General features: G+C 27.3%; 1 protein-coding gene across 5 annotated transcripts in view; it reads left to right on the top strand.

The window, feature by feature from the left end:
• The window catches only part of LOC107453665 (cytosolic purine 5'-nucleotidase), a 135,530-nt gene that overhangs the window by 17,414 nt on the left and 90,713 nt on the right, over positions 1-27,403 (top strand). For 2 of the 5 annotated variants that reach the window (XM_071187380.1, XM_016070561.2), the window contains exon 1: positions 15,087-15,135. The exons of 1 other annotated variant lie outside the window; for it this stretch is intronic. In XM_071187380.1, the coding sequence (XP_071043481.1) occupies positions 15,102-15,135 (34 nt within the window). In that variant the 5' untranslated portion in view covers positions 15,087-15,101. Of the gene's footprint in view, positions 1-15,086; positions 15,136-22,989; positions 23,485-27,403 lie in introns of those variants that run through there. 2 more of the 5 variants (XM_016070560.3, XM_016070558.4) reach the window with 1 other exon arrangement.

The raw sequence follows: 27,403 nt of genomic DNA, 5'->3' as shown, positions 1-27,403 counted from the left end.
AGTTAACAGTTAATAATTAGTGGTGTCAACAGCCAGTCGTGATTTTTAACTTTTGTGCAATTTTTTTATAGTAAAAGTTTGTAATAAATTCTACTTATTTTGATAATTTTTATAAAATATAATTTTTATCCTTCTTGAAAAATAAACATGAGGAGTGTACTTTAGCATCATTCAGGCTGCAAATGTAAAATACGTATCCAGTTTTAACAGAAAAGGTTGTGAAATATATTTTGCCTTTTCCAACTTCATATTTATGTGAAGTCGCTTTTTCAGCTTTCGTGGACATTAATTCGAAAAAAAAGTTATCACAGCCAAAACAATATCATCCCTCTCACTGATGCAAATAAATTTAATAACAAAACTTTATACCAAAAAATAAAAATAAGCATATTTTTGAAAAAAATACATTCATTTTTTATTAGTGGTACACAGCGTTACGAAAAATTTAGAAGGGGTACACAAAAGTCATAAGTTTGGGAAACACTTAAACCAACAATACAGATATTTTCTTCTTTTCTAATTCATAAATCCAAAAAATCAAAATTAATATTATCCTCACGATCACGAAGCAAGATTAATTCCTCGGGGTAAATATTAGTTAACAAAATTGTATAATTCTGAAAATTAACTATAATTGAATCATCAATAAATCTAAAAACAAATTTAAAATCAAAAGTATAAATTTGTTGCTATTATTTTATTCGCTGATAGGAAAAAAGAATTTGAAATTAAATAAATTTAAATCGAATTTTTTTTTATTGATTTCAGATTTAGTTTAATGATTAAGAAACAATAAATTTTATTACCTAATTTTTTAAGAATATTTTTTCTTAAATTGATTTTCCATTTTATCACTAATATTTCAATAAAATAAGTCTCATTATTTTAATTTCAGCTATTGCCTCTCATAACTCCATATTATCTTCACAAAAGACGAAATAGAGTTTAAAGAATTTGTTATTAAGCTCTTATATTACTTTTAAACTTGCTATTATGAACATGTTTCCAGTAAAATTTAAATGCAAGGAAGGATTAAATGTAGAAAAGAAAGTGAAATTGCATTTCACGTTAATTCAAAACATGGCGGCGTAATCATGAATGAAATGTCCTTATTACATGAAGTGTGATTTTGTTTATATTTAAAAACAATAGATGGCAGCACTAAAATCTTAATTTTACGAGATTAAAATTTTTATAAATGTTATTTTAATTACTCCTTTATTTTGTTTTATTTTCTCTTTTTTATTTCAGAAACCTTTTAATGTTTCTCCTGCAAACAAATTAATTGACACTTACTTAATTATTTTTTTTTAAAAATAAATCTAGAACTTAAACAGAACAAAATTTTCTTTGATATTTAATTTAAACGCAATTTAACTACTTAATATTTTAATTTTCAATTTACTAATAATTTTAGAATGAACTTAAAGTAATTATTTTTAAATTTAAATAATTTTGATGTAAATAATTTAAAATCTGTTTCGGAAATTTTCAGAGGGAAAATGTTTGAATGAGAATAACTCACTGAGACTCATTTCATCCCGGTGCACCCTGTTAACAGAAAAAAAAAAGAAAGAAAAAACAATTCATATTAATTTTTCTTTGAATCTTCGTTTTTCAGAAAAAAAATTATAAATGAATGATTTGCAGCATTTGAAGAAAATAATTAAATTTTAAATACTTGAAAATGCTTTAAAATTGCTCATAATCTAACATTCAAAAAATTTTGGCATTTAAATTTTTTAAATTTATTAATCATTTATTTAAAAATATTTTTATTTTAAAATATTTTCATTTTAATATATATTTATTTTAAAATATTCCACGCGGCACATTTTTGAAGTAGCATCCAGACCTTCAAGAGGTATCCCAGTTCCTTCCTGGGACTGGTGAAAGATAGTGGATTCGGGCACTGAAGGAAATGATAGCGAGGTCGAGAACCAATTGTCTATATATATATATATATATATATATATATATATATATATATATATATATATATATATATATATATATATATATATATATATATATATATATATATATATATATATATATATATATATATATATATATATATATATATATATATATATATATATATATATATATATATATATATATATATATATATATATATATATATATATATATATATATATATATATATATATATATATATATATATATATATATATATATATATATATATATATATATATATATATATATATATATATATATATATATATATATATATATATATATATATATATATATATATATATATATATATATATATATATATATATATATATATATATATATATATATATATATATATATATATATATATATATATATATATATATATATATATATATATATATATATATATATATATATATATATATATATATATATATATATATATATATATATATATATATATATATATATATATATATATATATATATATATATATATATATATATATATATATATATATATATATATATATATATATATATATATATATATATATATATATATATATATATATATATNATATATATATATATATGTTGGTCAAAGTTAAATAATCGTTCATTTTAACGATTAACATATTTACAAAATGTTCTTACATTAAATTATAATAATTGCATATTTTATAAACATAATATTTTTTTTTTAAATAATCAATTATTAAGAGGAAAAGCTAAGATGCATTCTGGAGGTAGAGTAACTTATTTATCAAAAAAAAAGGAAAAGAAAAAAAAGCTGAATGCGTGGCATAATTTTCTTCCTGTAATTTGTGATTTTTTTATGCTTTTATTAATTGAGAAATAAATACTGTTAGATATAGAGCCACACAATATAACTTAAACTTTTAAAGGAGATATTAATAAAAATACTTAATTTAAAATAAAGAAAGTTTGATTTATATTACAAATTAGGGCACATTATACCTTATATTAGGTGTCAATGTGCATCGAAGTTGGAAAGATAACTTTAATACAGTTTGTATACTATCAATTATTATTCTTTTGGTCGATAAATGTCTCTACTAATTTTAACTTCTCATTTGAATTAACTGAAACCTTTTTAATAAATGTTAATTAACTCAGGTTAAAGCATCCGAATTGTGTTGAGAAAGCTCCTAGATTGGAGTAGCTAACGGCTCCTCGATCCAATTCTGACAAAAATTATAATATTTTTGTTTTTAAATTTTCGATAGAGATTAAAGGGGTAACATGATTATAAATTTGGGAAAAATCTAATGTTTTTGAATTAATTTCTTTACAGATGCTTGAAAATATATTTTACAGAGTGGTCATTACGTTGATGATGACAATTTCATAAGGTGTTACATGAATGCTAAGAACTGGCAAAGCTTTTTCATGTGTTATATTGATATTGATAATATGACGTATTCATATTAATTTAAGAATTTCTATAAAAGAAATTTACTATCTAATGAACAAAAGCTAATATATTTTCCAAAATAATAGTATAACAGTTTTATCAGCTTGAAAACTAACTCCAGACATTTTGCTAGATTTTTTTATTTGTTTGATAAATAGAATAATCAGACGAGTGTTCTTATTTTAGAAATTCTCTGGAAAATATGTTAAGGAAATGTTTGCTTTTTTTAATGAAAATTATTAGTTTTGAGATCGTTTAATCGTTTTGATCATTTAATAATAATTATTTATCATTATTACAATCTTATAACGCGTATCAATTAATGTTAATAACGCACGTAAGTTTCAAACGCAGATTAATTTTCATAAAAAAATAGTTTAAATAATAACCATACTTATTTCCACAAATTCAGTTTACTTTGTCTATTGTAATATTATCTAAAGCTTCCTAAAAAGAAAATTCAACCAAAGTTATAGAAAGGCAATTAAAAATTATCAAACCTTAATGTTACCGACTGGCGGCTTGTTTATTTTTCGACTCATTTCTTATTGTGTTTGCGTTGTACTTTTTTTTCGCCTATCTAAATCAAGGAATTTCTTTTAAAAAGTCTATAATCGAATCAAATGTTTTTTTGAAAATGGGCTAATTAAAAATGTTAACCGTCAAAGGGATAATTTTTATGGGCTAATTAAAATTATCCCTTTGACGCTGGAGGGACACCGGTGTCCCTTTCACATATTTCTTTTTCTGGCGCTATAATTACAAGCAGAAATATAAGTTGGTATTTTTTAATTATAAAAAGCAGTCTAATAGTTATTAAAAAATCTGTTAGATTATTGGAATTATATTTTAATAAAATATAAAATCCAATAAAAGCAGTTTGAAAAATAGAATTTTTTCATTCATATTCAGAAAGTTTTCAATAATTGATTCTGTAAATTTTAAAAAAATTCAATGATGAATAACTGTTTCTCTTAAATCTAAATAACTGCAAATTATTTTTAAAAATTATTTTTTAGAATTGAGCCGTGCTTAGAGGATTTTACCTTTAAAGCAAAAAAAAGACACCGGTATTTCATACTGTATTTCATAATCATAAATTATTAAAATGCTTCTTACATTTGTCTATATTTTTTTTTCTAAAAAACTGTGTAATATATTAAAACAAATGTATTACTTATTTTAATATATTTTTATTTCAATATAGTTTTATTTTAAAATATTTTTATTTTAATATACATTACACGACTTCCTATTGATGTTGCGTTCACACAGCTCTAGCGTATCCCAATCCATCTCTAATGATGAATTGGCTATAATACACATTAATTATGACTAAAATGTGCATTATCATCTATTCATAGCTCAATGTGTATTATCATCAATTTATAACTCAGTGTGTAATATCATCAAATTATAAGCATGCGAAAAAAAGACTTGTGAAATTGTGGTGGAAAACCAATGCCAGAATTGTAATTATTTTTCTTAATTTGCTTTCGTGAATTTTGTGCAACCATTTTTATTACGTTGGTAGAAATAAAAGATTAAACCATTTTCACCAGAGGCATTTTTTAGTTACAGTACTGTGTTGATATGCTTTGCATTAACTGTCTTGCATTTATTCTGCTATATGAGGAGGACACAAACAGTTGAAATATTAATTTTAGTGTAAATGTTTAGAATAGCAGTTTTCAAATATGTTTGATTCAAATAATATGGTTTATAAATTGTATATATTTTAAAGCATTTAAAAAGTGTAACAGCTTTTATTTTCTTAAGATGAGGTTGATTGTCAAGTGAACTAGTTATAAAATTGGGTGTTGGGAATAAAACTCTGTTATTGAAAATTTACGAATTTAGCTATTTTGATATTGCAATTAATATTTTGCCAATGCTTAAAAAATTTAAATGTGTGCTCACAAATAAGAAGAATTAGTTGAAAATGAGACTGAAAGTTTTGGTGTCAAATCGATACTTTTTTGGGGGGAAAGAGAGGATGTGCAGTTATCTATTACTATTATTTCACATCTATATCATCACTTACTATTATATCACTTTCGAGCAGAATTGTTATTGCAATTGACGGCTGGAGATAGTCAACGGTAATAATTAATACACTGTTAGCAATTTTATATTTTAAATTAATTTTTTAATTAAATTGTGACATTAACAACGAAGCTAATAACTCATTATTCATAATATTTAATTAAATTTTAAAACATTATAAAAAAGTTCGTCCAATACACACATGCTCCAGTCAAATACTGTTTTCACACAAAAATTGTTTTTTTGCGGTAAAAATCAAAAGAAATAAAAGGACGCTAGCGATTAAATTGTATCATTAGTGCACATTTATTATAAAAAAATTTTAATTGACGGAACTTAACCACTACAGTCTATAAATTTTAATATACCAATTATTCTTTTCAGTTTTTCTAAGGAATATACAAAGTATTAAACATTCGCAATATTATGATATTTTATTCTAACAAAGAAGCATACGTTTCATTGAATAATATAGCATACTTAACAGAATTTTTTCTTATATCTAACCTTAATTAAAAACTATCACGGTCTCAAGCACTCGGGGAATTTTACTGCTTTGTTCGTTCGCACCCAGTGTTATTTCAATTGCATTGAATATCCTATTACAGATGAATTCAACTTGTACGTATATATCTTATGCACTCAGCTAAACTATTTACTTAATATCAAGTATTTTGCATAATATGATGCAGTGATCAAAGATTTTCTCTAAAATCTTCGTTTTCGAACAACATGCACGAGAGACATTTTTTGCTCTTTCTTACGACTAATACTTGCAAAAGAAATGATAAAAGTGCTATGTGAAATAGTATATTTTGCATGCTTTTAATGAAATAAAGCAAACAGATATTTTTTGAATGAATGTTAGTCAGAAAAGCAATGAATCTGCTGCAATCTGACGTTTTTAATTTACTACTCCATCTTTTATATATATANGGGTCAGTTGCATCAAAAAAGTCCTCCACGAAGGCAAAATTTCTCCCAATACTTTATCCAGTAGTTCCCTTGTCTTCTGGACTGGGTTCAAAATTACAGGGCTACGGAGTTGAAGAACATTAGTAGTCGTAAACCCAAAAATTGGGTCGGCTCTTCAATGACGGTTATAAAAAGAAAAATATATATATACACTGGTGGACAAAATTAAGAGATGGAGGGGACATTTTCCCAAATATCTAAAAAAATACTGTATATAAATAATATATATAGCTTATTCCATGATAATAAAGTATGCAAGACCTATTGCCAACAAATCCAATGTAGTCTGGACTTAAGGATAAAAGATGACAATAAAAGTGAGGCTTGTACAGTGTGTGTTGTCTCTGGTATGGTGTATGGTCACCCCTGACAGACAGACAGCATGCACAACGAGTATGCATGCTGCTAATAAGGCAGTTAAGGAGGACTTGTGGAAGAAACTCCCATTCTTCCACCAGAGCAATTTTTAACTCCAGAATGGTTCTGGGGGGAGGTAGGCGCATCGCAATAGCTCTTCCAAGAACATCCCAAACATTATCAATAGGATTCAGGTCAGGGGATTTGGTTGGCCAATCCATTCGTTGAATATCCTCGCTTTCCAGATACTCATCAACCATGAGAGCCCTATGTGGTCGCGCATTGTCGTCCATAAAAATGAACTCAGGGCCAACGGCGCCTCTGAAAAGACGCACATGGGGCTCTAGGACCTCCTGCCTGTACCTCTGGGCATTCACGGAACCATTGTCAAACACATGGAACGGTGTGCGGGTATCTTGCATGTGCGAATGAATGTGCGAAAATGCTTTCCATCTCTTAATTTTGTCCACCAGTGTATATGCACCGAAAAGACATTACATTATGACTACCCTGCTAATAACATGTAGGACCACCTTTAGCTCTCAAAACTGCTAACACTCGCCGTGGCATTGATTCCACAAGGTGCTGATAGGTAGTCTGAGGTATCTGGTACCAAGCGCTCACCAACTGGTCCGGCAATTCCCTCACATTGCGAGGGGTTAGCATGGCAGCACGAACTTGGTTTTAAAAGTAGGACCACAAATGCTCTATTGGATTAAGGGCAGGTGAATTTGGGGGCCAAGACATGATTTGAAAGTTGCTGGAATGTTCCTCGACGATTCGACCCTTATGACATGGTGCATTATCCTGTTGGTGAACACCATCCCCCGCAGGAAAAACTGTTGCCATGAATGGGTGAACCTGGTCTGCAACAAGTAGCTTACAGACGTCAGGGATTGTTCTCTAAGGATTATGGGTCCTAATGTGCCCTATGAAAGCATTGTTCCTGGGCGAGAAACCATGAAAACCTGGACGAGCCTATTGTTAAAGATGGAGGGTGGTCATAATGTAATGGCTCTTCGGTGTGTACATATATGTATCTATATATGTTAATTCATATACATTGGGACAATCCAGCCATGCATAATGTTATCGCTTCAGTTGAAATTATTAAACAATTCTTATACTACATTGTGTCAACCAATTATAACATATTGTGGCAATTTATTCATACACATTTTGGCAATTAATATTTTGACAACCATTTCATGTACTTCATATCAAGCAATTCTTATTCATCGTGAAAATTTATACAATTGAAACAATGAATAATTTAATCATTAATCATTCGCGAAATCCAATTTACTCATTGTGACAACTAATTCCAAAATAATAATAATAATAATAATGACTTGTTCAACTATACTTGAATTCTAGCCCAATACTTATTCAGTCAAAAGTTTTTCAGTCCAAAACAGCCAATAAAAGAACTTCACTTTTGAACAACTCTTTCTGCGTATAAAATGTACCTTTTAATTATCTTTTCAGTTTCAACATAAATTATATTTTCAGAAAAAACTCGTGTTTCTCTCAAAAGAATTGTAAATATATGTATAGGTATACTTACAAGTACATTTGTAACTAGATTTATGAAGATCAATTCACACATTGTGACAATCAATTCATACACATCATGAGAGAGCCAATTGAAACTTATTGTAACAATCAATTCAGTTAAAAACTAATATATTATTAATTTACCTAGTCCCGCATAGCTTTATTTTTCGACTCAAGTTAATATTTTAAGTCAATATTTTTTTCTGATCAAATCGGTACATAAAAGAAATTTACCCTTAAGTAATTATTTTTATGTATAAAATATACTTTCAATAATAGTTTCCGTTTCAACCTAACTGGAATAAAGCTTTTGATGCAACTTTTGAATCTCGTGTTTCTCTAAGTAGAGTAATGAGTAGATTTAAAAGTAGATTTATGTCGATTAATTTTCGCATTGTAACTATCAATTTACACATATTATGGCAAATATTTCGTGCAAATTGAGGCAATCAATTCATGCACAATATGGCAATCAATTCAATTGAGGTAAGCAACTCATATACATTGTGGCAACCAATTCATTATGACAATCAATTCATACACATCGTGATATTCTATACAATTGAGACTAGGAATCATGTATTTGTAAAAACCAATGTTGTAAACATTATAACAACCAATTCAAACCTATTGTGACAATCAAGTAAGTTTTAAACTAAAAATTAATAAATAATAATAAAAAAAAACTAGATCCCCGTTTCTTCACTTTCCAATAAAATATTCACTCAATAGTTTTTCAATCCAAATCAGTCAATAAAAGGATATAACTTTTGAGCAATTCTTTGTGGGTATAAAATGTACTTATTCAATAATCGTTTCTATTTCAGCAAACTTATATCTTCAAAATAAAGCTTCTTGAAATAACTTTTGCATCTTGGTTTTCCTCTAAGTAGATTTATGAGTATTATCTACCCATACATACCAAAAGCATTTAATTATGTTTTATTCTTTTATTCACAAGAGGATTATGCTTTGTCTTCTTTTTCTTCTTTTTTATGCTCTCTAACATTCTCGGAGAGAAAGAATCGTATCGATACGTTTTATCGGTTTTAGCTTCGATGCTAACTAATCCACATTGACAGTGGTGAAGACAAAAGTATCCATAGAGTAAGGCAGATGAAACGTTGGCATTTTTCGAAAATTTCGATTGGACGCCTAGTCCGCAGGATTATCTAGTAAGTCTTATCGTATCATTTGCCAAAGCCATTATTTCTGTTCTCGGATATATCATACTTCGCTTTCTTTTGATAATCCGTGACCTATTTTCCATGGAATTCTCCCTTGGCAAAGAAGAAAGTTCTTTTCAGAAGTCATAGAGAATGAATTTAATAAGATAATGGAAAAGTCAAAACATACATTTGTATTATAAACATCTACTTATTATTCGGGTGCATATGAATACTGAAATTTTATTTTTGAACTTTAAATCAAAGAATAAACGTTTCGAACAAATAATGACTGTCTGGATTTTAAAATATTTATATTTACACACATTTCATTAAATCTTGAAGTGTTTGTGATATCCATAATTTATAATCGGCGTCTCTGAAGCATATAAACTAAAACATACATTTGTATTATGAATGTCTACAGATTGTTAGACATTCTAAAATTAGGGTAAAATAGCCGGCTGCAGTTTGTCCATCCAATTTACCGTAACTCATAAAACATTTTCTTTACCTTTACTGTAAAGAACATTCTTTTACCTTTACTGTTTTGAAGCCGTTTACAACTAGTACATGACTAATTAATGACAGAATGATTTGGTGGTCTTGCGATTTAGGGTAAATAATTTGTTACCCGCACACCCTAGACACGATTTATGAAATACCGACACGGAAAACACTGCAAGAACTTAGAGAAGTTGTAAACATTTCAAAATTTTAGGAAACGCATTTGTGTAAAATTAAGAACCATTTACAGTGTAAAACGATGAAGTATGAGGAACGAATTTGATGTTTGAGATGTTTTTTGTGTAACAAGAAGATCGCTCATCGATCATTTGTAGTAGGGGGAAAAACGTTGTATATTTTCTTTAATTTCGCATATTATTTATTGTATATGCGCAAAAACATAAATACAATGAAACCTGTCAAGTTGACCACTCTTGTAAACTCTTGCAAATCTGTTCTAGATGACCTCGCAAAAAGAATTTACTCTTTATTATAAAAGGAAGCAAAACCTTTTTAACTTGACCTCTTGACTATCTTGTATGGTGACGACTGACATAAATCAAATTTGTCTACTACTCGAATTAAAAATCCTTATAAGTTGAATAAACAAAAAATCTTAGTAACATTTTTATACAAATAGGTTATGTATTAGAATTCCTCTAAATTGTTGAACTAGAATTGAAAACGGTTTAAAATCACCATAGGAGTTGTCCATCTGGTGAAAATATCAAGCTTTTTTGTTTGTTTTGTAAAAAGCAATATTTTGTTACAATTAGATTATGTATTAGAACTTTTCTAAATTGATTAAGTAGTACTGGAAACTAATTTAAACCCTTTTGGGAGTTGATCATCTGGGGAAAATTTTAAAGAAGAATGTTTGTTTTGTAAAAAAACATGAAATTTACCTTTAAGTTCATCAAAATATATTTTAAGATGTTGAAATAAATGTATTAATATATTTTCTAATTGCATGTAAATACCTTGAAGAATTCTTTATAATAAATAACGGCATGTTAAAAAGACAAATATGTTAATTGTTATTTTAAGATAATAAATTTAATATAAAGTTTGTGTAACAAATTGCGATTCTTTCTAATAGTTAACCTGATTTTAAAACTAAAATAAAATTAAAGTTATATTAAAAAACTTTAAATGCATTTATCTACATTTTGATTGGTATTATGAATACAGTGTTAAAAGAAATTATTAAAAAAAAATTACTCATCCCTTCTTTAAGTTGACCACAAAAGCCATGATACATTGTATTTAAAATCCGGTCATTTATTTGTGCTGACCCTGCATAATAAAACAGTTCAGTGTATCCCTTTTAAATGAATTCAGTGAAGAAGCTCCCGTTTTTCCTGTTTGAGTAATTTATGTTCTACTTACCATTTTGTCCCCAATTTCTAGAATACCAAGCTAACCTTTTTAAAAAATTTTGTTTTTAACCTTTTAAAAAATTTTCTCAGACTGTTTTTTTTTCTTCCTGAGCATAAGACACATTTTCAGAGAAGGAATTTCCTTCAATGCTTCAATGCTGAAAAACTTTAAAAAAAAAATAGGTAAATTAGAATTAGTACTTACTTTCTTTATTAATGTCTAAGTCTGTTAATATCCAACTTTTTCAATAAGTGCAGCTTATGTGTGTGATATTATAGCGTAAACAACAGGAAAACGTGCCAACCTTATAGCATACTTTTATGATTATGATATGGTTATTATATTATTAGCCTGTCTGCTTAAAAAATGGGGTATTTTTCCTTTCACACGAAAAACTTCGAGTTTTACAGCATTTCATATTGAAAAAAAATCAAACAAACCAATAAACAAAAAGTGTACATAGTGTGAGCAGTGTATGGGGGGGTTCAATAAACGCTTGATCTTATGATCATATTTTAGTGTACTCGGACTCAATTTTAATAGTTCAAGGGCTTAAAACTAAATATGCATATTAATTGGCGCAAAAGAATATAATTATTCGTTTAGGTAGACGGTTAGGCGCAACGGAGAAAATTTTTGCCAGGGAGCGATTGAAAGCCCTTACTCCTAATTTCACTTTTTGTGTACTTCGCTATTCACCTGATCTATTAAAGAAAATCAAAGAATTTTTGCACGCAATTACAAAATTTGCTTACTCAAAGATAATTCCATGCAAAAATCATTTGTTATAATAAATAATTAATTTTTTATTCAACTTACTGCAAGTTGAAAAACTTTTGAATTAATTTCACACTACGTCCTTTTAAACGATAAAAATCCAAAATTTGTGCAGAATAGGTCGAATAGTTCTTGAGAAATTGAAGGTTAAAAAATAAAATTTTTTTGAGTTCGGGAAATATGCAGAAAGTAAGATTAACATTAAGTGGTCAAAGCTTTCAACTGTCATCCTGCCAGATTTTTGGAACCGGATTTTTTAAATTGCGATTACCCTCCCTTTTTTTTAGACGAGTCCAAATTTGTCAAGGAAAAGGGCATACATTCAGAAAAAATAACTTTTTTTGTGCCTGATATCATAACTTAAAATATTGTCTGCACATATAAATATGCATGTTTTAGCTTTGGCCAAAGAACAGTTATGATTGTGTCCCAGTACGTGAAAATACGATCATTAGGTCAAAAGTTATTAATGGTGTTTGCTTTTTTTTATTTTGCACAATATACATTTTTAAAAAATTAGTGTACCATATTATCTAACACGGAGTTCATTTCAATCATATCATCACGCAAATTAATTATTCTGTACATGGCTCAATTAAACAATTGCTTTTTTAATTAATAGTTATTGTACAGTGAGCCAAAAAAACGGACCATCTTAAATAGCTTTTGATCTAATGATCGGATCTTCATATTCTAGGTCTCATTCTTAATGATTCGAGGGGTGTAGACTCTAATATGCTAATTAATTAGTGCAAAAGATATTTTTAGTTACGAAATCAGACACAAAAACGTATTTTCTCTGAATTAACATACCCTTTTTTTCGACAGATTCGGATTTTTCACTCCCCCCCAAGAAAAATTTGTGTATATAATTATGACCACCCTCCATCTATAACAATGGGCTCGCCCAGGTTTTCATGGTTTTTCGCCCAGGAACAATGTTTTCATGTTGCACATTAGGACCCATAATTCTCATAGAACAATCCCTGACGTCTGTAAGCTACTTGAACATAGTTGCAGACCAGGTTTACCCATTCATGGCACCATTTTTTCCTGCGGGGGATGGTGTTTACCAACAGGATAATGCCCCATGTCATAAGGGTCGAATCGTCGAGGAGCATTCCAGTGAATTTCAAGTCATGTCTTGGCCCCCAAATTCACCTGACTTTAATTCAATAGAGCATTTGTGGTCCTACTTGGAAAACCAAATTCGTGCTGCCACGTTACGCGATGTAAGGGAATTGCAGGACCAGTTGGTGAGCGCTTGGTACCAGATACCTCAGACTACCTATTAGCACNAGGGGTCCAAACTTTGGACGGCTCTCTTGACTAAACTATCGAGGACCATATTTTCCAGATTGCGGCCTTGTATATATATATATATATATATATATACAAGGCCGCAATCTGGAAAATATGGTCCTCGATAGTTTAGTCAAGAGAGCCGTCCAAAGTTTGGACCCCTTAATGTTAATTTTACTTTTTGTGTATTTTACCGTATCTCGAGAACGTTTTAAGCGAATTAAAATCTTTTTGAAAATGAATTATAAAATTCATTTATCCAAAGATAACTTTAAGTAAATATTTATTATATTTTATTTTTTTATTTAATACTAGTCGAAAAATTTTGAATTGTTAGGTGGACAAATTTTTACTTCATTTTAAAGAATACAATTTCAAATGATGAAATATGAAATTTGAGAGAAATCGATCGAATAGCTCCTTCAAAATCGAATTTTGAAAAAGTCGTATTTCAAAAATTCAAGTTCTCAGGAACTATTCGACCAATTTTGTTAAATTCCTTCTTCTTTTTTTTCAAATTACAGTCTTTAAAATGGTGTAAAAATTTTTATGCCTTACAATTCGAAAATTTTCGACTATTATTAAATAAAATAATAAATATTCACCAAAAGTTATATTTTGAAAGGAAACATCTTTGGAAAAACGAATTTTATAATTATGTACAAAACTTTTTCGATTCGTTCAAAAAGTTCTTGATATATAGTGAAATACACAAAAAGCAAAATTAACATTAAGGGGTTCACACCTTCGACTACTCTCCTGGGAAAACTATTGAGACAACATTTTCCAGATTGCGGCTATCCCCTGTATTTCAGATGTTGGAAATCCGAATTCGTTGAAAAAAAGGTAAGCTTATTCAGAGGAATTGCATTTCTTCGTCTGACTTTTCAACTTAAAATATCGTCTGCACTAACTAATTAGCATATTTGAGGTCACCCTTTCGAACCAATAAGTCTGAGTCCCAGAAAGTGAAGATCCAATCATTAGATCAAAAATTATTTTACTGATTACTGTTTTTTACTTTGCGCACTGTACGTCAGGGGTAATATGTTGTGAAAGTAATTTTATAATTAGTTCTTTTTTACAAGCAATTATTTTAAAGTTTGTAAACAAATATTTAAAAAATCTATATAAAGCAGGTTTTAATTTACTGAAGCTTGTGTTTCTATTTATTCGGCAGTATCGAAAAACGAATAAAATAACAATTTATTTTGATTTGTCAACGTACTTCACAATTTTGTAAAAAGAGCTGCAAAAAAAATAGGTTTCAGGTTTTTTTCGGGAAAAACTTCAAGGTATTAAAATAGTTCTACAGAGAAAATGCTCAACTTATGAAACAAATATATTTTCTATTATAATATAGAGTATGCTTAAACTAATACAATATATTATATCATTTAAGCTGATTATAACATATAATTCGGATGAAGTAGTCAATTTCATTTAATTCAAATTACAGCAACATTTATTTTATCTATAGTTATTAATATTAAAGAAAATATTATATAAAAATTCAAGACCTGGGACGGGATAAACGTATTTTAAAAATGTCCGATTCTTTCCTAAGAATCCTTATCTTATAGAAAATAGATAAACAGTTTAAAAAAATGTCTGTGTTAGCTGAAACTCTCTTACGTAAAGGTAAGTTTTTACTTGATAATGCTGGTTTCATAATTTATAAACTTTAAATGTTTTCATATTATTCATTACTGTTTGAATATTTTAATCGATGCTTATTGTAATCCGATTAATGTAACTCTATTTTAACTGAGTTATTGCAATTAACTTTCTAAAAGTTTTGTTTTTCATCCAATGTACTATTCGGGCGTAAAATTAGCAAACAATTTGTATGATTTTTTAAAATTTTTTTATCGAACTAAGGCTCCAATTTCGTAAATTTAGTTCTTGTGTAGTTAATATGTTTAAATTTTGCAGCAAACAATTTTTGACAATTTTATGAAACTCTCAAGTTTTATCTCCTGAGCATTTATATTTATTGCCGCCTGGACGGTGTGGTGGGCTTAATCTTCTCCTGCCATGACTTTGGCTAGCATTAAATTCCCTATGCTTAAGACTGGGTATCTGATCGAATTGCACTTGTTCCGATCGTCTAGTGGTTTGGAATCCAATCTAATATAATGTTCCTGGCACTTTCATACCTGGAATCGTCCTCGCTAGTTTTTGTGGTTGAGAAGTGTGATGCGGTGACCAGGTGATGATACCACCACCTGCCCTCTAGTCTAAATCGTAGTAGTGTAGTATGCACATGCTCCAGTTTTGTCTTTAAATTATCATTAAAGATGAATCCCAAATCGTCGACAATAAGTCCCTTAATGTAGCTCTTGTGCGTCTTTAACAACTAAGTCTATTAATTCACTAAAAAGTAGAAACGTAAAGTTAATCGTTTTCTTTTTTTAATTATACATATTTTAAATCTATCTAAATAGTTTCTTTTTACTTTGTATATAGATATAAAAGCATGTGAATTTTTGCGTTTAAAAAAACATGTAGTGTAGTTCAATCTTTCACTGACCTCCTACAGCTGTAAATAATTATAAATATAGCCATTATTTCATGCATATAAGTCGAATTTTTCCATCAATCTTGATTTGGTTAAAAACTTTCAAAACTTTGTATTTATAAAGACAGACGTATAGAAATAAAATGCTTTTTAACCTTAATTTGTATATTTAGGCTTTTTTGTAAGGAAAAAAAAGTCCTAACTTTGTACTTGAGCACTATTTAAAAAATAACCTTCATTTTGATCTGTATGACTTTTAAACCCACTGCTTATTTTTCAAAATCACTTCATAATTTGCACCTTTTTATGCTAACAGTAAAGGTAAAAAACACATACTCAAATATATGGAATTAATTTTGGGGCCAAATATCTTCATTTCCTTATCAAAACATGATATAAAGTATTAAATACTGCACAAAATGCTTTATTGAATGATGCGAATACAATGAAAGAGCAGTTGTCAAAAGAAAGGGCGGAATAAGCACACTGAGATAAATTGTATGGTCAAAACTATCAGAATACAGTAAAATCTATTGGCTCTATGGGAACACCAAAAATTCGATAATTTTTACCTAAGGGCTTTGGTAATGATTTTAATGAAATTAAAAATGAAATTTTATTTATAATATGTGATAAAATTCAGTAAATGTGGTAGAAATTTAAAATTTTATCATGATACTTTTGAGCGTACCATAAAAACCATTAATTTCGTTAAATTTACTTTGCAGTTTTGTATTTTTTTACTGACTCTGTGGTAATAAGAACTATAATTTTGAAAGCCAGATTTTCTGCTAAACCGTTCCCATATGAACGGTATGTAAAATTTTGGTTTTATTAACCAGAATTATGCTGTTTTCTTTTTTTTAACCAGAAATGTCATTGCCATAAAGTAATTTGACCAGAATTTTTTTCTCCATGTAGTCAGAGTCAAAAATTTAGTCAAAGAAAAAAAAAATATTTTTTTATTTTACTGGATTGTAACCATAAGTAGATATTTATTTGCAGTTTTCAAACTTTTTTGATTATTTCACATTAAATTTCTTATGACTTACAATATTTTAATTTAGGAAAATATTTTTAACTAAATCTTAATTTTGTATTATCTCCTTTTCAGCATTTCATGTTAATTCATTAGCAATAGCGTGGGTGTAAACTAACCATACTAAAAGAATAGCCATGAAATTGCTGTTATTTGTGGGCAAATATTTCGATAAGCTAAAAAATTCTAAACAGTATTGTTTATCACTGTTCATTAACTTCGACTGATCAGATAATACATTTACAAAGGCAAGAGTAATAAGTTTTAACCAATGCATTTCTTAGTGCGTGTTAATCTAAATTATAAATACATATTACAGTTTCCCAAGTTTGTTATTTTTCTTAAATGTATTTTATGTCTTAAATTAATATTTCTTTCATCCACAAAGTACACTTTTTGAAAATTTCTATCATATATTTTATTGAAAAAATGCAAGGCAAAAAAGCAAAACAGGTAAACAATATTTTTCACTAAGCGAGCTTTAGATTCTATGAAAACGATTGTTTTTTTTTCTCTTTCAAAAAAATAAAAACGATTTAAAATGGATAAACGATAGTTCTTTTTTTTTGTAAAAAGTTTTAAAATTCTATTCTGAATTCATTTTTTATTAAATAAATTTCTTTAGCATTAGTATGAATTTGAATATTCTAAAAAGAAAATAATAATACAAAAAAAAAAAACACATGCATGACTTAAAAAAATAATAATAATAATTGTAATATTAAAATTCTACTGGACTCAAATAGAACGGCAAATGTATAAAGCTTTTATGAATCTGTTAAAACCAGTATAGGACATGGGAGTTGTTTTTTACAAACTTTTTGCCAGAGTCCTAATAATTGTCAACAATAGGCAGCGCCTCGATCTAAAAACCATCTCTTCTCCAAAAATAGTAAATAGTATTCTATACATACACTAGCATAAAGCTCTCAAAAATTACTCTATGATCCTATTTAAAGTTAAAACTGAATTTTAAAACATTTTTAAGGTATTAATATTTGAAAAAATTGAAATTTTGCATCAAATTTATTATGCACCTATTCTCTGAATGTATGAATGACTTTAAGTCTTCATTACGAATGCTTAACTGAAAATTCCTGATTATTGCAACGCAATTTTTTATTAAACTTTAAATATATAGTGTCATTCTATTGTATCAAACATATAGATTGTTAACTTTACCACAAGTTAATTAATTATTAATTAATAATTTAACAAATTCCAAAGCATAGCAAAAATGTGTTATAACTTAGGTGACAATCCAGCAGATCTTAAATTAAAGCTCTATATTTAAAATATATAAAATGCTTATTTAAACCAAGTAATCAATTTTCAAATTTGATATTTTCGGACATTTTGTTCAAACTAGTGAAAAAAACTCGATTTTTTTATTAAAGTTTGCCATCTATTTAAAAAAAAAAAATTAATTAGCATAAGCACCATTTCAAAATTTTCGTTTTTCTTTCTTTTTTCCCCAACACATATATCAGCTAAAATTTTCAGTTGATACGTTATATCACTAGTAACAATATGAAAAAGAATTATATATTGGAAAAGAGCTGAGAAACAATAATTAATATCTAAGACAAAAAGCTTATTTTCATCTAAGTTATGTAGATAAAGAAAATAATTACAAGTCTTTATCGATTTTTTGAAATTTCTAAAAATAAAATTAATCATTCTTTCCTTGAGCCCTTTAAGGAAAAATAATTAGTTAGATTAAAAAATGAGTGAAATAAATATGAAATTACATCTATATTTTTCAATTTGATTGGCATAATTATAAATTTTTCTATTACTGCATTTTAAGTACGATTTAAAATGGAGAGAGAAATAACCTTGTAATAGACTGAAATTTTGCGTGCGACTTATCTCTATTTGTGTTCGGTTTATATATTTGTAAGTAAGCTAATTTGTATCTCAGATTACGTTATCATTTCGAACCAATTTCTAAAAACTCTTGACTATTGAAATATAATTTCTCATTGAACGTTTGAAAAATTTGATGCCATTCTTTTGTATTAAATATATAACTTGTAAACTTTACCACTAATCTAAAGATTTCTTTTTTGGCAATATCGTTGCGTTAACAAATTATATTGTCGCAAAAGCCTCAAGCTACATTGATAAGAAAATTATCTCAATTTTAAGATTAAAAGTTTTCTGATAACATTGTTTACTTCAATGGATTGCGAACATACGTTTTCAGAAAGCAGTACCATTAATTTTGTTTTATACTTTGATTCTTATATGATTAAATAATAGAATTTCTATTCTATTTCGTAATCCTTTTCAGGATACATTTTTCTTTAGACTGTTATATTGTTTTACTTGGTCAAACTTGGAGAGAAAAAAAACAACTAAAATAAAAATTTGCTGATGATAGTATTTTTTTTTCTTTCTGGTACTAATAAATTTATTTAATTTGCATACATATTTTGTTGATCTCCGAACAAAGCTCAAGCTCTAAATAAAATTTTGGTTTCACTATTTAATATCATTCCTTTCGGCAATCATTGAGCATACAAGTTGCTATTACGTGTGGAATGCTCCCCACAAATGACACACGTGGAGGAACATCGGACTATTTTCATTGGTCACTTTCCGTGTTATTTTTCCCTCTAGGTAGCCTGAATAAGTTGTTTAGATCGTGTGATTTAATGCTTTTACACATTTCTTTTTCCAAAAAGTTAAAGGTTTATCTGAATAAAGCCATGGCCACATAAGTCTTGAAGGATTATAGTAAATTTTGCATTAACAGCGATACAGCCGCATTCGGAAAACATCGAAACAAATGCAGGAAAAACCAAAAAGGCCTTTGCTCAGAAGTAATTATTCCTTTCGTAATTTCAGTTTGATATTCGAAGATTAAATGAAGTTTTACTTTTTGTGGCATTGAATTCAACTCATATCAACTTCAGTTTCGAAGAAAACCTCTTTAAATAGTAACAAATATGAGAAAATATTACTCTTTCATCAAATGTTGGTAAATGCCTTAGAAAATTTATCTGTTTTTTTTTTCAAAAAAAAAAAAAAAAAAAAAAAAAAAAAAAAAAAAAAATAGAAAAAAATAGTTGAGCAGTTTTGGAAATCGGATAAAATGTGTATCTCATTTATAAAAAAAAAGTTTGAAAATAAAATTATTCAAAAACTAAATAAAATATTATTACAAGAAACTAGAAAGCGTATTTGACTATTTCGAAGAATGAACTTCGACTTATAAAATTTATTTTTTAATGTTAAGTTTTAAACTACACTTAAAAGTGTAGTGTAAAAGCTTTTATCAACACTTAAGATCGCAAAACCTCTTTTAAGGAAGAGGTTTTTAGGTCAAATTTTAATTTTTCATCAGGGTATCTTTGTAAAAAATACATAATGATGCCTTCATTTATTTACCTCAAAAATATTTCTAACTTCAGTACACTTTAGTTGTTTCAACACTTTGAGGTTTTTTAGTAAATTGCTTGAATTATATAAACATATCTTTACAAAATTGTAAAATAAGTTGACTCAAAGATCTTATTATGCAAAAATTTTATTTAAACATTATTTTCAGCATCTCCTAATTACTTCTTTATAAAACTACTATTATAACCTAATATTTATTGAAAAAAACTTTTCATTCTTAGATATACCAATATCGTGAAAAAGAATTTTGGTTAGTTGATGGACTTTTTTTCTTTCGAAATTGGTGAAATTACTATTTGTTGAAGAAGAATTGGTTGTTTGTGGGAAACAGTGCTCGAAGAAATATGTTGATGAATAGTAGAAAATTATTTTTATCTATTTATCCAATTATTCTCTTGCTCTTATTCTCTTACTCTGGAGAGTGATGAAGAATAATGAAGAATCAAACTAGAATAGTGATTAGAATGGACTAGTGACTAGAAATGACTAGAATAGTGAAGAATCAAATTCGTAGTGAAGTAGTTCTAGTAGTGAAGAATCAAATTTGATAAATGATAAAAATATTTAATTTTTGAAAATATGGAGCTCCATTATAATAAAAATCTTAATGCACGTATATTTTACTAAATAATAAATTTTGGAAATATCCCCGGAGGGAGGAGGGTGTTGCTGCAGGGCCAAGCCTACAAGACACCTCGTGCATCAAGGGGAAAAAAATGCAAGTGATATGTATATGTCAGAATAGTTTTCGCCAAGAAAAGTTAAGAATCCAGTTATTGGCTATTAATTGCATTAATTTAATGCCAGGACTCCTTTTCTTAGCCATACACGTATTTAAATGTGTTAACAAAAAAGAAGGTGTGAGAAATAGTAATGAATTTTAATAAAATCACAAACATTTAGCAACCATATAACGGTTTTCTAAATCTATGCTAATGTGTTAGGCAGATGTAGAGGCAGTCCTTAAAAATAGATTTTATTCTGTACTAAAGTCAAGGTTATTGAATAAAAAGATTACCCAATTAAATTTATGATTTTTATCTTTTGAAAAAAGGATTAAATAAAATAATAATTTACTTTTCAAATGTTAAGAGATATGCATATTTCTGCATTACAATCAATATCGAGATTTTCTCTTTTTTTCCTTCTTTTTTTGCAGTTTCATATTTCAAAATTTAATATTCAACCAGTGAAGTAAATTAAGCTAGTCTGTGGAGCAAAATTCAGTAATTGAATTCGGATGGACAACTTATTCACCGGATCTTCTCTATCCAGTATCCAGGGAATATTAATTAAAATTGTATAATTTTTTGCTGTAAATATTTCGTGTGCTTCCTTCACCAAAAATCATATTAAAATTAGTAAAAGTTTATCGACACATTTTATTGAAATAAAAAAAAATAAAAAACATACACTCACACTTACAAAGACAATCACGCGGTAAATCCTTCATGTTGTCAGGTAATTAAAAGATTTTGAGATTTCCCTTGCAATTAAAAGATTTCCAGTTTTCCTTTATGGTCAAAATATTTAGGTTTCTCTTCAGCATTTAAGTATTATTTTGAACAGAAAATTAACTGGCATATAGATCCGTGTTATTAATAAAATTTTATGTATGCAAAAGTTTAATTCAAACCGATTATATTTTCAGACACTTACTATATTTGATAAAAATTTATATTACGTTGACTTTTGAATCCACGTGTTAATTCGTACTTTTTTTAAAACTGTACCATTTGTTTAAAACTTTCTTGTTTTTTACTCATTAATATTTTAATTATACCTCCGATAAACTTTGAAATAAGATAAGTCAAATTGTCTAAAGAAGCATTTTTAAAAGTGTTTTTGACCCCGATTTCCATGATATTAATTAGATATTCCTCTGCATTGTACTATCACAAAATTCGGAAACTTATAAAGTACCTATCTGAAAACAATATTAAGAAGCAGTTTAATATCAAAATTTTGGTTTATCAGATTACTGCCTTAAGCTCTATAGTTATATAACTTAAGGCAAACGGCATTTTTTCAAAATAGATAATAAATTTGATAATAATTTCTGTAACTTTGGAATATGCCTCGTGAAATTACATTTCATTTTTTATCTGTTTTTATGCTTTTAAACATTATTTAACAACAAGAAAACTGGTTTTAAACTAGAAAATTAATAGCTTCTTACACTCTAAATTAAATTTGTGATATGTTCAAAAATCATTGTTCTTAATTTTTTTAAGTGCAGCAGTTGAATTATATAAAAATGAAATAATATGAAAATATGCAAAATAATAAGTATTCACATCATTTTTAATTCGGATATTTTGTATTAAAATGAAACATAGATTATGAAAATTTCTTCTACATGGCAAATAAAAAACCGGAATTCAAAAGGAAATTATTTGCGGATTAAATTTTTATTGTGAGGTTTACTTTTGAATTTTCTTTAACTTTCTAAGTTCATCTAGAATATTCTTTTCTTTTTATCTATTTGCGGAGAATGTTCTCAGCTACTTAACACTGATAAAATTTAAACGCATCATGTGGCTAGGTCAATTATAGTAACCATTACGAATTGAAAAATAAGATAAATGCAGTAATGATCACGTGATTAATATTTTATTGTAACTATCTATAGAAACTGTGATAAAATATATTTTTAAATACATTGTGAACATCATTTGACTGACACATTGATATGATGTGTCACCCATGATAATAATACTCACACTAATATGCCACGCCACTATCATTTCCTTTTACATGCAGGTCGATGACTGCCGTAAACATGCATTAGCAAATTATCTATTTATGTCACAGTATTTAAGTAAAGAATAACAGCTAACCAACTTTGTGTACAGTGATTAAAACAGTGTAAAAGCAAAATAAACTATCCTTTTATGAAAAGCGTAGAAATATAGGAAAATGTATGCTAAAACTACTTATACAAGATCAGATGCAGAAGATGCAAAACAGGATGAAGAACTTATGCGACAAATATGGCGAATGGAAGAAGTGTATGAAAAATGTGAGTATAAAAAAAGAGGCTATATTTACTACTTGTATTGATGGAGTTTTTCGTTAAGAAAAATAGGACATATATCATTAATTTTTAATTCGAAATCATTAATTTACAAATTTGATAATTAATAATTTTTTTTCAATGCATTGATTTATCCATATACCTTAATACGATGGTTTCACTTGTTGAAATATACCACCCAGTTACTATACGAAGAAGATCAATAATTAATATCTAAGACTAACATTTTACTCGTTTAAGTCATTAATAGATATAATTTATTTAAAAAAAATCACAAGATATGATCTATAAATTTTGCTATAGTGGATTTGTTAAATGATCTATAAATAAAACTAAATATTCTCTCTACGAGCCCTATATGGAAGAATAATTAGATTGATTCTATTTATGTGAAAGAACGGAATAAATATAGCAGTATATTTTTTTCAATTTGATTGGCATCTTTTCTTCAACTGCGTGTTAAATACGACTTAAAATGGAAATTCTCCCATTCTTTTTACATCCAGAGGCAATAAAGTCGAACAAAAAGCAATATTTCAAGAATATGCAAATGCTACTTCGAACATCGATTTGTAAGGTACAACTAAAAGATGAGATATGTTCGCTAATAACACCTTCTCCTTTGCAAATGATGGTCTTCTTTAAGTTTTATCGATTTTCAACCATGACAGATTTGCTTCGGGAAAAAGAAGCTTTTTTATCTTTTGTTTTGTAACCAAATTATTTATTCATAAGATTAATTTATTACAGTCAATTAATCGATAATTAGATGCCGGAAGCTTCTTTCGCTTCAGATTGAAAAGAAATTGTTTCGGATTGATGGAATTTACAAGAGGAAGGAAATTAAGTTTTTTCAGAGAAGCTCAGCATCTTTCGCTGAACTCGCAAGTGTTATGGTGAATTAATTGTGTCATTTATAATGATTACTGCAATAGAAAAAAAAAGGATTTTTAATCTCTATTTCAGTATAAAATGTGATTAAAAAGTACTTGCTTTAGCACTTTTATTTTTGTATATTTCGAGCTTTAGAAATTAAGTTGAAATACTTCTTATCTAATTTTATTAAGTTGAATGCTTAAACATTTCAATTCATTTTCCTCGCATATAATTCTGTATGTAATGAAAATTATTTAAAGTTTCAATTTGGAAAATGTAAAATTTTCGGAAACTTTTTCTTGGATAGGCTAATGCCTATATACAGCATCACAACATACCACCGCAATTAATGATCGTCATTGTCAATAATCCTTACATAAAGCTATATTACTAACTTCTATTAAGTTGAATCAAAAACTTCGTCCGGTCTAGCCTGTTCCTCGCTACCCGGTTTAAAAATTTTTTTATAAACCTTAAAGATCTTAATCTATAGTCCAAAAGAGTTCAGAGCACATTTTTTTAATGTAAATTTCTAAAAAAAAAAAATTAATAAAACAATTAAATTTAAAAAGAATGTGAAATAAAAATTAATAAAATATTTTAAATAAAAAATAAATAAAAAAATTAATAAAAATTTAAAAACGATTAAAATTACAAAAGTAATTTAATATTTATAAATCAATTAAAATTTAAAAAAAATAATTCAAATTTTAAAAATAATTCAAATTTAAAAAAAATAATTCAAATTAAAGAAATTAATTCCAGTTAAAAATTCATTAAAATTAAAAATGTAATTGCATTTAACTGCATTATTTTTGAAAAAAAATGTTTTGAAAGCTGTTTTACATCAATACAGGATTTATAAGAGCATCTTCCTACTTGTACTGTTCATTTATTAAAAGGAGATTCCTCAGTATTAATTATTATGATTAGGAAATGAAGATAAGGTATACCTTGTACTACATATAGATGTAGGTAAACAACGTGAATAACGCATATATTATGGCACAAAAATAGACATGCTATAGTTTCAGTTCTATAAACAGGAATTTCTCTCAGTGTCGAAACAACGTGTTTCGATAGACAGAAAGGTTCTAGTTTATAGTTTTCTTGTAATAACTTTTTGTGTTTTAAAACTACGGAAGGTTCTTGTTAACTGAACAGGCACTACAGCTTGTCTCTTTTTGCTTTTAAATGGACCCAAAACACAATTTATTTATTTATCTATTCATTTGCTCACTTATTTATTTGTTATTGCGTTTTGGGTCTATACTGAACAAAACTTACATTTCATTATCAAAAATTAAATCAGACATACTATATTTCGGATAAACATACATTGAGTTATGAATTTCATATCTACACTATTAAGTTTTATTCCAGGCATTATACTTCAGGATTGATCAAATAAATCTAATCCGAGCCAAAACAAACATGGTATACCTTAGATCTTGTGAACAGTATTAAAACAAGGAAATAATAATAAAAGAGGTGGTATAAATAATAGTCTCTCAGTTAGTGAGGATTATTCGCATAAACTTTACCATTAAACGTTTCATAAAAGTAATAAGCTTTGGTTTTATTATGCCCATCTCGTATTCAAAATTATATTTATTGCTTTAGATTGGTGAGATTAAAAAACACTTGCATATTTTTTTTTCACGGCTCATACTTAATCCATATAGTCAACAATGTATTCCCAGACGATTATCAAAGAATATATACAAAATTCTTCCCTCATTAAATCCGAGAAAAAGAGCAACAATTACTCGCTAAAAAAGTTCATTCTCATTTTATAATATTGTTCCAAACAAAACATTCCATTTTGCTCAATAATCTGAAATCTCATTAAATGCGGGCTTGTTATAAGATGCTTTTACTATACGTTTTACTAACGTTACAGCTTACACTTGCAAAAAATCCACTTTGAAAAATACATTGTAAAAAAGAATAGAACTATAATTAGTGCGATTTGTTACTTATGCCTAGTTGTTTTGCATGCATATTATATTACATGTTTGTACTATAACGGCATATATTCGAGTGAAAGTTAGTAATTCTTTCACTCATCGAAAGTTAGTAATTCTTTCACACTGTAAAAAATACCCGTTGTTTTTTCGGAATTTCTCCGTATATTTAACGGTTTAAAACCGTTTTGTTGACAAAACGGTTTTTCTCCGTTCTCCACCCTAATCACAAACGGTATAGCGGTTTATCGGAAATTCTGGTTTTCAAAATTACAGCTCTTATTATAAGACTTTTAGTAAAAAATACCAAACTGAAAAGTAAATTTTACCAAATAAATGGTTTTTCTGTTATGCTCTAAGTAATCATGATAAAACTATCAAATTTTACCTCATTTACGAAGCTTTATCACATTATACAAAACCATATCTTATTGTTAATTTTACCAAAACCATTACCAAAGCGCTTCAAATTATCGAGCTTTTTGATGTTTCCATAGAGTCAGAAACACGGTAAATTCTATATATTCTGGTAGTTCGATAAATACATTTTGCTCATTGCATTATTACATAATTAATTGAAAACTTTTTAATAGATAACGTCAAGCTAAAATTTATAAGGGGGAAAATTTTTTTATTTTATCACATTGCTATGAATGAAATTTATTAAAATTTTATTGGTTAAATTTTTCAATTTTGAAAGTTTGACCGAGTCAGTAATTCACTCTGGTTTAAAAATCAAAATGTAAAAACTAATATATTCTTTCATTTTCTCAAATTAGATGGTATTTTCTTATTTTGTAAATATTTTCTTTGTTTCATAATTTTATATTTTATTAAAATCACTAAATGAGTAATTTATAGTAAAGTATTTAATTAATGGAGATTTAGAGATAGACAGTCATGTAATTATTTTTTTAATACAGAGAAACAGATACCTATATATGCATAAATATATACACACTTAACAGCTACATTTTACTTAAGAAGATATTATTGAAAAAGTTTTTTGAAACATAATTAAAACACGCTAATTACTCTTGCCATTAAAAAAACCAACAATT

Source organism: Parasteatoda tepidariorum, chromosome X1 (genome assembly GCF_043381705.1).
Source record: "Parasteatoda tepidariorum isolate YZ-2023 chromosome X1, CAS_Ptep_4.0, whole genome shotgun sequence".
NCBI lineage: Eukaryota > Metazoa > Arthropoda > Arachnida > Araneae > Theridiidae > Parasteatoda > Parasteatoda tepidariorum.
This window is presented reverse-complemented; position numbering and strand designations above follow the sequence as displayed.